Source organism: Microtus ochrogaster, chromosome 21 (genome assembly GCF_000317375.1).
Source record: "Microtus ochrogaster isolate Prairie Vole_2 chromosome 21, MicOch1.0, whole genome shotgun sequence".
NCBI lineage: Eukaryota > Metazoa > Chordata > Mammalia > Rodentia > Cricetidae > Microtus > Microtus ochrogaster.
Window position 1 is genome coordinate 30,002,192 of NC_022022.1, and position 10,745 is coordinate 30,012,936.

The following is a 10,745-nucleotide window of genomic DNA, read 5'->3' on the forward strand; positions in this document are numbered from 1 at the left end:
TTTCTGCTTTCCTTCTTTCCTTCCTTCTTTCCTTCCTTCCTTCCTTCTCTTCTCCTCCTCTTCCTTCTCTTCCTCCTCCTCCCCCCCCCCCCCCCCAGACAAGGTTTCTCTGTGTAACAGTCCTGGCTTTCCTGGAACACACTTTTGTAGACCCCAGAGATATTCTTGCCTCTGCCTCCCAAATGTAGGGAACAAAGTGCCCCCCGCACTAGATTATAAGTTTCTATAAATAGCTTTTCCTTGTATGATAGGCAGGCAGACTGTGACTGTGCTATCTGCTATGTTAGTAGCCCATGTGAAGTTTGACTCCTTGTCCTTTAAAAAAAAATCATTAGATTTAAAATTTTTATTCTGTGTGTATGAGTGTTTTGCCTATATGCCTGCCTGTGCACCAAATGTGTGCCCGGTGCCCAGGGACTTCAGAATCCCTTGGAAATGGAGTTACAGATGATTGTGAGCCACTATTTGAGGGCTGGGAATCAAATCCTGATCCTTTGGTAAAGTAACAAGTGCTTTTAACTGTTGGACTATCTCTCCAGTCTCTTTATTCAGCTTGTGTGGGCCTGCTGGGAAATCAAATTGAGATCTTCAAGCCTTTGCAGCAAGCCATTTCCACAACCTTTAGTTACCAGCACATGGCCCTTGTTGGCTGGCTGCCACACAGACTCGAGCACGTGTTGCAGACGGCTCACACGGATGCTACGGGAAAGTTGAATCTTTTGAGTTTGGCAGTGAGTGTACCACACCCAGGCCTTTTCCGTGCTATCTTGGGAAAGCATGGCGAAAAGGAATTTGGAAATGCTTAAGGTCTCCACAGAATGGGAGTTTTGCTGAACGTCGGGCAGTGGAGGAGATGGGCTCCCCCTGGAGGCCATCGAGGGTAGTGGCAGCAACCACGGAAGAACTGGGCCGTGAGAGGAAGGCTGTGTGTGCCAAGGCTTCTGGTTTTCATTTGCTAGCGATACTGTGGAGGTTCTGTGCTTGGTTTTCAAAGGGGCGTGGGGCCATTGAGACAGTTCGGTGGATAAAGGTGCTCTCTACCAAGCCTGATGGCTGAGTTCAGTCCTTGGGACCCACATGGTGGAGGTAGAGAACTGACTCTCCCACAGTGTCCTCTGACCTCCACCTACGTGTTGTGGTGCATGGATGAGCACACACACGTATAAAATAAAAAGCAACCAATACAAAGAGAGCGAGAGCCAGCACCTGTCTCTAGACATGTTCTCTGATAATGAGCATATTATTTGTATCCCAGAGCTCTTTAATTTCTGATATTGTTCTGGAAATTTTCTCCCACAATTTCCTCCCACATCCTGGGTGTTTAACAGTGCTGGGCACCATACTCAGGTCCTTGTACGTGTTAGACAAGCATCCCACCACTGGCTAGCCTGATCTATGGCCCAAATTCTTAGTGTTAATGACCTGACTTACCTTTTTCTACACCTAGGCCAAGTGGTCATTAATTTTTAGGTTATCAAGAGCCTTTGTTTTTTTTTTCTATTTTATCTGTTCATTTTCAGCGATCTTAATGTTTCCCTTGTACCAACAGGATCCTTACTACAGGTTTAATGACCTTCGCTACAGGTGGATTTCCTTAGATAACTGGACCTACAGCACAGACTTTAAAATCCCCTTTAACGTCAGGTGTGTATATGTTTGCATGTTCTATATCATTTATTCCCTCTCTGTAGAGATTATATTGTTACCTGAGATTTTCTTTTATTTCCTTTTCTGAGATTTGTCTGCTCAGGTTGTGTATCAGAGTTCAATCAGATTAGACCATTGCGTCATTGAAGTGACTATGCAGTCATGTTTTGTTTTCTAGGGGAGGACGGTGGCACTGGTTATCAGCGTGTCTTAGGGGATAATTTCACCAGTGGGTATACTGGAGTCACCTAAACCCTGTCAGGTCTTTCCTTCCATTTCCTCCTCTCTACCTCCCCAGTAACTAGGAGGATATATTAATTGATAATATTTTTATGAAGTTTTTCTTTGTGTGTGTGCATATGTTTAAGGTAGATGCCCTGTGTCTTCATCAATTACTTTTACTTTGCTTTTTGAGACAGGGTCTTCCTCTGAGTCTTGAGCACTCCAGTTTGGCTGGATTGGCCAATGAGCTGCAAGAATCCTCCTGTCTCTGCCTCCCTAGTGCGGCAGTTACAGGCGAGTGCTGCTGTGCCCACCTTTTATGTGGGTCTGGGGATTGCACTCAGATTCTTACGTTTTCATGGCCAGAACTTTACCATACTTGTTATAAGCGGTGAACCCCCAGATCCTGAATTTCTTGGAAACAACTTGTTTTCCTCTGCTCTGAGACAGCCTCCAGCTGCTCTGAGCACGAGACCCTCAGGAGTTCCTGATGGCAGGAGAGCGGTTTCTGGTGGGTTTGGCTGGGGCATGGCTAGGAGTTAAGGATCCCTATAAAAGTGGCCCTGGTACACAATAAAGATGGCAGTCTTAGGGCATTCCTGTTTCAAGGATGACCCGTGTCTCTGTCTGCGTCTTTGTGTGTTTAAATCTCCAGGCCCTTGCCCGAGGCTCGCAAATGATCCTGTAGTGCAGGCTCTGCAATCCAGGAGTAGTACCGTACTGTCACGTAGTGCAGGCGGGCACTACAGTACTGACTAAGGTATCTCCATGGCCTCCCTCACCACCGCTGTTCCTGTGCAGTGTAGGGGTGATCATTGGATCCAGAGTCTTACGCATTACATTATATCCCTAGCTCTATAGTATTGCTAGTAAGATCAGAGATACATTATTGTTTTCTGTGTAGTGTTAAACAGCCACTGATACTATGACTTCGACCTTATACTACATCATGGGGCCATGAAGAAAGTTACAACTATTATTTTTGGTAATGTTCTGTTATTTTAAGCAAGTATTTCTAGTTGAAGCAGAATGTAAGCAAGTATAGAAGCCACCATTATTACTAATTTTTAAAAATTATCTCACCTATGTCATGTTTTGTTATTACTTATTCTCTCTTTAAAACTCTAAAGCCACAGGCTGGGGTAGAGAGCTTGCCTAGTGTGCATAATGCCCGGAGCTGACAGACAAGCTAGAATATTATGACCAATATCATGGAGCTACTGTGTGTCATGCTTGTATTTCCAGATAATGCTTAAAATATTTCTCACAAGAATCCTGTCCTCGGGGCTGGAGAGATGGCTCAGAGGTTAAGAGCATTGCCTGCTCTTCCAAAGGTCCTGAGTTCAATTCCCAGCAACCACGTGGTGGCTCACAACCATCTGTAAAGGGGTCTGGCGCCCTCTTCTGGCCTGCAGGCATACACACACAGACAGAATATTGTATACATAATAAATAAATTAAAAAAAAAAAAAAAGAATCCTGTCCTCCATTACATAGTTAGTTCCAGGTCGCTCCGGACTCCCTGAGATTCTGTCTGAAAAAAAAAAAAAAAGACAAAGTTCCATTTTCACTTTGAACGTCACGCATTCCGTATCCAGCAGCTGACTCGCACTATTGGAACTCGCTTTCCACCCCACATTGGTCTTCTTTACGCAACACGGAGGCCCCTCTCCCGCGTTTGTGCCAGGGTTGTGGTTTGGCCTCCTCCTCCTTCTCTCCCTTGCCTTATGTTTGCTCCACGATTTCTGCGTTTGTTAGCATCTTCCTGACGTTTCTCTTTGTAGAGCCCCCCCCTCATTTTCCGGTTTCCCACTTTGCCCAGAAGCTGCATAATCCTGTGTCCTGCGTTTGCCTTCCAGTCTCTGCTCCTGTGAGGAAAGATTACATTTTCTTCTCCACTAGTGATACTCTTTTCCTCAGGAATAGGAAGTCTGTTCCTTTGTTTCATCAGTAAGGCCCAGCTGCTCTGCGTGCCTGTGGAAGTTGCTGGTGGCGGTGGCATGGCCTGTACAGCTGCTGGCCCTGCCGCGGACCCACGACTCCTCCAATTTCTCCTTCTTAGCTCCCCAGCAGAGTAATGGCCACAGCATCCTCACTCACAGATACAAGGTGGTGCTTAATGTGTTCCCTTGGATTGTGCCAGCAAATGCAATGGCTTTGATGGATATCTTTTGTGTAACCTAAGCACTCTGCAGTAGCTGGGCAAGTCAACTCATTTGGAAATTATAACTATGCTCTTGATTTTATTACAATGATTTGACACATCATGGGGAAAAAAATGAGTCGGATCGCTCAAAGAAATTACAGATCTGTCCAACCCAGACTCCTGAAATCTGACGGGAGCCGCCAGCTAAAGGTGTACATTTTCCTGTGAAATATTTACTTTGCTAGTTCTTAACTGGTTTACAAAGAGACTTAGTTAAATTAGTGTTTCATACATCATGTTGCTAAAGTCTTCTGTTGTTTCTTAGTGAATGGCAGAAAGTAAGGTTGATTTTCGAAGGAGTTGATACAGTTGCACAAATCCTGTTCAATAATGTCACTCTCGGGAAGACGGACAACATGTTCACTGGATACGTAAGTACATGGTGATTCCAGATGAAAGGGACAGAGGGTGCCTCTGTGGTCCTGGTGTGAAGAGGGAAGGCTGGTCACATAATTGACCATGGGCCTTTGAAACACTGAGTAAGTTAGCGTGCTTCTCAGGTGCCCTGTTTGTAGGATGAGAGAGACAACAATGCAAACCCGTGGTGGATCTGCAGACCCTGAGGAAGTAAATTACAGCTTCGGCTTTGCGGTCCACGGTGGTGTGGCCTGGCCATCCAGCATTTAATGGGAAATCACCACCGAAATACCATTTCAAAAGGATTTTTCTCTCTCTGAAATTGTATCCTTATTTTCCCTCTGTTTCAAGGGGAAAGCAAAAATAACTTATGACTTAGACACACACACACACACACACACACACACACACACACACACACACTATGCATTCCAGAGAGTTGGGTCATCGTAAAGGGTCTAGGAATCCCTGGCAGCTCAAGGCCACTAGCACAAGCCACAGAAGATATTTCAGGGCTAAAGATACTTTCGGCTCTGCATATTTCTCTGGGACCATAATTCTGGCAGTAAAAGCAGGGGACGCCGAGAAGCCTACGCTCGGCCAGGAGAGTAGAATTATCACTAAAGCTGGGCCACTAAATTCTGTTTCAGAGGGAGGCTTTCTGTTAATGAGGCCAACTCTAGATTTGGTTATCGCGTGCATCTCTCTAAATTCTTACACACAAGACTAGTTCCTCTGCATGGATTTGTGTGTTTTCTCCTTCCTCAGAGCTTTGACATCACCGGTGTGGTCAGAGACGTGAACTCCTTACAGCTGCGCTTCCAGTCAGCAGTGCAATATGCTGAGCGTCAGAGCAAAGCTCACACCAACTACTCCGTACCACCAAACTGCCCCCCAAAGGAGCAGAAAGGTGAATGCCATGTCAACTTTATCCGAAAGGTAAAAGCTCTTTCAAACGCATGGGCTCTGAGGCTACTGTGTGAGTGCTTACTTGATTCCTTCCAGGGGCGTCTGGAAAGTTCTCAGTCTCCTAATCCCTCAGTCTGACTTGAAGATTTGAAAAAAAGATTTTCTGAGTTTTTGTGGTGAATATTCATGCTTCTAGGTTTTCTCCCTGAAGCATGTTTCAGAATTAAGTTTACACACACACACACACACACACACACACACACACACACACACACACACACACACACACACACACTGGATCACAGAACTTGATATTGTATTCTAGGTTGGCCTAGAACTTACTATGGTGCCGAAAGAGACAATTCACCTACTTTGGCCTCTTACATCTTGGGCTACTGGCATGATCCCCATGGCCGGCTGATAAGAGAACTTTATAATGATTGTGTTATCATTTCAGGCAGGGACTCATCTAGCTCCGTGCAGATTCAAGCTTGTTGTGAAGCCAAGGATGACCTCTACCTTCTGATCCTCCCCCTCGCTCTGCTGCGTGCTGAGTTTACAATTGTGTACAGCCTTGTCTGTTTTTACCAGACACTGGGGAGGAAACCACTGTGCGTGTTAGGCAGAGCCCTGAGCTAGCTCTACCCTCTGAGCTACATTCCCATCTCTATAAATTATTTAACGTTTATCTTGTTCTTAATTCCTGGCTGGCTTTCTTGTCTGCGGGTTAGAGGGTAAAGACGTTACGCGAGGGAGAAAACACAGACACACAGTGATCCCACGTGGGTGCACTTTTAATGGGGGAGGGGTAACAACAAACAGGAAAAGGTGTGCAGACACAACAGGAGAGGTGGGGAAAGAAAGGGGAAGGGGAGAGCGCTTGGCGGCTCTCACTTTTTAACGGGGAATACAAAGGCTTCTGGGAATATGTCCATGTCCAGGAGAATGTTGGGAACTGTAGTTCTGCAAAGGAACAACAGTTTATATTTATCAAAATTATTACCAGATGTGAAAACTTACTAGTGATTCTCGTGACTAGCAACCTGTTTGCAAGAAATAAATATTCTGAGACGTTCTTGTATTTTACTGCTAGGATCTTACAAAATAGAATATAAAGGTATAACCCACAGATGATTTTTCTTTTTTTTTTATTTTTATTTTTCAAGACAGGGTTTCTCCGTAGCTTTTGGTTCCTGTCCTGGAACTAGCTCTTGTAGACCAGGCTGGCCTCAAACTCCCAGAGATCTGCCTGCCTCTGCCTCCCGAGTGCTGGGATTAAAGGCGTGCGCCACCATCGCCCGGCCAGATGATTTTTCTTTGAGATTTAGTCTGTTCTAAAGGACTTGGATTTATACTAATGTGTGATTATTATATTAAAATTATATGTAACCTTTAGGTTTTTTTCCTGGTTTTTGTTTTGTTTTGTTTTTGTTTTTGGAGACAGTGTCTTACTATGTAGCCTTAGCTGACCTAGAACTCATTTGTGGTACAGGCTGGCTTTGAACTCACAGAGATCCTCTTGCCTCTGCTTCCAGAGTTCCGAGAGACATTTAATTTTTTTTTTTTTTTTTTCGAGACAGGGTTTCTCTGTGGCTTTGGAGCCTGTCCTGGCACTAGCTCTCTAGACCAGGCTGGTCTCGAACTCACAGAGATCCGCCTGCCTCTGCCTCCCAAGTGCTGGGATTAAAGGCGTGCGCCACCATCGCCCGGCTGAGACATTTAATTTTTAAGAAGAAAATGTTAATCATCTTCATCAACTCTTTGACCCTTCTACTCCTTCCGTCAACATAAAGCGTCTCTTGTCTCTACTTCCTCCTCTGTCCAGCACAGACGGTGGTCTCCATCTTTTCAGCTTCCCTTTACCATCGGGTCAGTTTTCATCACTGTGGCAACAGATTGAGATAAACAGGTTTTGGGGAGCATTTTTTTTTTTTTTTGTTTGGTTCTCAGTTCTGAAGATGTGCTCTCTGGCTCTGCACCTGTGGAGAGGCAGAACATCATGGTAGAACGAAGCTGCTTCCTTCTTGCGTCTGGCAGAGGAGAGTGAGGGAGTGACCAAGGTAGGTGCCCTCCAGGGCACGCATCAGTGGTCTCTCCTCTTCACTCCAACGAGGTCCTACATTCTAGTTCCTGCCATTATCCAATACAGTCTTTAGTTTTTGAATCTGGGTCCAGTTGTTTCTTCCATAGCGCGCTGCCCTGGTTGCCTAACTAGCATTTCCCCAACTTCATCCGCCTTCCTTTATTAATTCTACACAGAGTAGCTGGCTGGCAAGGTCTTTCAGACAAAATGACCACAGCAATCCTTGACTTAAAACAGAAACAAGGAGCTCTGAGTTCCTACGTCGTGGGGTAGAGCCTCAGGAGACTAGCTATATTTTTTAGGTCGTTTATCATTTTATCTTTCAACAGCTCTGCACCAGCAGTCAGCGAATGTCCAGAGAGCTCTGAGCTCTGTCTTCACCCCACCTCCTCCTGCTGGGACTGTGTCGTGTTCAGCCAATTAGGCATCTCATTCTCCCTCTCAGTCAGCAGTCACTCCTGACCCGAGGGGCAGGACCCTGTGAAAACCAACCCTTTCACATCTATGTCTTTTCATGGTACGGGATTTGTTTAGGAAGCCATGTTGTCATTGCCGAGGTTTCTAGGGTCTGGTCCCTGCAGATTTGAGGATGAACTGGACCCCTCCAATCTTTCTTCCCCCCTTCCTCAGTTGTCCCTGAGTCTCAGGGGCAGGGGCTGTGTGACTGGGAACCGCAGGGAACACTAGTCAGCTGGTCTCTGTGTTTCACTAGTTGTGGTTGTCTGGGATGGTCTCGTCTATTGCAAAGAGAAGCTTCTTATATGAGGGATGGGAGCCACATTGTTACCTGGGTTTTTTCTTTGTTTGTTTTTTTTTTTTTTCCTGTAGTAGAAGCACATTTATCTTTCTCTGACATAAATACAGAGTGAAAAAAAGAAAACTTTAAGAGAGTAGTGTGGCCAGATCCTCTGCATACAGACACCTTCATCCCCCAAGCTCAGGCACCTATTTTAGGGCTCGCTTTCAAAGCTGAGCTCTCAGTGTCAGGGATTTTATTTTCAGAAGTATTTTTTCTCTTAACAAGTAAAAGAAAACTTTCTGCTTCTCAGGAATCTGTATGTATATCTATCTATCTATCTATCTATCTATCTATCTATCTATCTATCTATCTCTAAATATATATACGATTTTTTTAAATAATTATTTATTTATTATGTATACAATATTCTCTGTGTATGCCTGAAGGCCAGAAGAGGGCGCCAGACCTCATTACAGATGGTTGTGAGCCACCATGTGGTTGCTGGGAATTGAACTCAGGACCTTTGGAAGAGCAAGCAATGCTCTTAACCTCTGAGCCATCTCTCTAGCCCTATATGATTTTTTTTTTAAGTTAAGTTTTTAGATTTCATTATGGCAGTTCGTACCAGCATGGCTTTCTGCTTTGTTCTCAGTTGTTCCCCTGTCCCCTGCTCTCCCTGTACACCCTGCCTATTCCTGGTGTCCCTCTGCCCCCAGGCGGTCTCTTTCCCTAATTCCTTTCTTCTCACTTGAATTCCATTATCTTCTCTTTGCCTGCTCCCTTGAGAAGTTATCTTAACAGAATCATCTCCTGCTATTTGAATCTTCTGAACCTATGTAAGGTCGTAATTGGGATTTTTTAGTGTCCTGGCTCTCTGACTGGTAGCCGGTGGATAAGATTAGATCCCTCCGACAGGTAGCCGTCCAGTCAGGGTCTGAAGTCTGAAGTAATTAATTGCCTTTGTGCCTGGTATTCTCAAACAAGGACTGCTGAGTTCAGACTTAATGAGTTAGGGGCTAAGGCTAGTTTTGTTCTGCGTTTGTTTTTTAGTTGCGTTCCTTAAAGGTGTTAATATTTATCTTTTAATGAGGCCTCTCACTTCTTACACACATTGTTTGTTTAATACAGTGGTGAGGCCCAGCAGTACGCTGGAGAACTTGAAAGAGTAATAGCATTTGGTTGGGGGGGGGGAGGGGGGCTTGTGGTCCTGGCACTCTCAGGCTCATCCAGGAGGAGCACAGGATTAGGGCAAACCCCGGGATCCATAGTGACACTTGAAAAGCAAAAAGCAAAAGAAAATAATGTTGTTCTGATGTAATATGCTTTTGAAGAATGAATGTAAAATAGTTTATAACTAGATTTTGTGATTTTCATAAATCTACTGTGGCACTTAGGTTGATATTTTGGTTATTATAATAATAATAATCAGTATAGTAAATAATAATAATAATAATGTATAGCAAACTAAACCAGCATTTCTCAGCCTAAACTACACTTGTTCTATCAGTTGGGAACCTTGGCCAGCACCTGAGCTCAGAGGCTTTTAATCAAGCCATCACCCTGCGTCCGACTGGGGCTGATGAGTTCTGAGCTTACCCTGGCTGTCAAGAGGTTTCAGATCTTGTTCCCAGATCTCCCATGTGGCCTCCCACAGTGCTGCTTCAGGACATAGCAGCTGGCTTCCCTCTTGGCCCAAAGAGAGCATGGGACCGGGTCCAAAACAGAAGGGCCAGTCTTCTCTAATCTAATTTTGGAAATGACATCACCTCTGCTATTTTCTGTTCACAGGAAGTGGTTCTCTGTATCTGGCACATGAGCAAGAGAGGGGTGCACTGGAGGGTACAAGCACCAGAAGGGAGACTTGTGAGCTTGTGTGCTCACACTCATGTGCATACACACACACACACACACACACACACACACACACACACCACACTACACAGTCAGGGGATGAACTGTGTGCCCCAAACTTACTAAATATTGAAGTTGTAACACCCCCTCTACTCAAGTATTTCGGAATGTAACTGTATTTGGAGTCATCATTATTAAGGTGAATACGTTAAACGAGGTGTTTGGAGTAAGGAGATTTGGGAAGCCAAAGGAGATGGGAGGGGTGGGAGGAGAAAAAGCCCAGAAGAGCCCCTGTCCAGCCCCGGTGTTTTTTTTGTTTTTTTTTTTTTTGGTTTTTCGAGACAGGGTTTCTCTGTGCTTTTTGGAGCCTGTCCTGGAACTAGCTCTGTAGACCAGGCTGACCTCAAACTCACAGAGATCCGCCTGCCTCTGCCTCCCGAGTGCTGGGATTAAAGGCGTGCGCCACCACTGCCCGGCCAGCCCCAGTGTTTTGCTATGGTGTCTTTAGTAAACTTATATATGAATGTGTATATAATATTTTAAAGACAGAATCTTTCCTTTCTTACTCTTTTGTTTAGCATGCGCCATGACATTTCCATACGCGCGTGTCTTACAGTCAGCTCTTACTGACCACTTCTGGAAAAGAGTTTTCCAGTGTTTATTTTATTTATTTTATTTTATTTTTGGTTTTTCGAGACAGGGTTTCTCTGTGGCTTTGGAGCCTGTCCTGG

The 10,745-nt window shown here is 44.8% G+C and overlaps 1 protein-coding gene across 1 annotated transcript in view; it reads left to right on the forward strand.

The window, feature by feature from the left end:
- Positions 1-10,745, forward strand: part of Manba (mannosidase beta) — a 70,544-nt gene that overhangs the window by 11,417 nt on the left and 48,382 nt on the right. The window contains exons 2-5 of the mRNA XM_005357323.2: positions 1,550-1,644; positions 4,341-4,446; positions 5,201-5,415; positions 9,839-9,876. Coding sequence (XP_005357380.1) covers positions 1,550-1,644; positions 4,341-4,446; positions 5,201-5,415; positions 9,839-9,876 — 454 coding nt within the window. The remainder of the gene's footprint in view (positions 1-1,549; positions 1,645-4,340; positions 4,447-5,200; positions 5,416-9,838; positions 9,877-10,745) is intronic.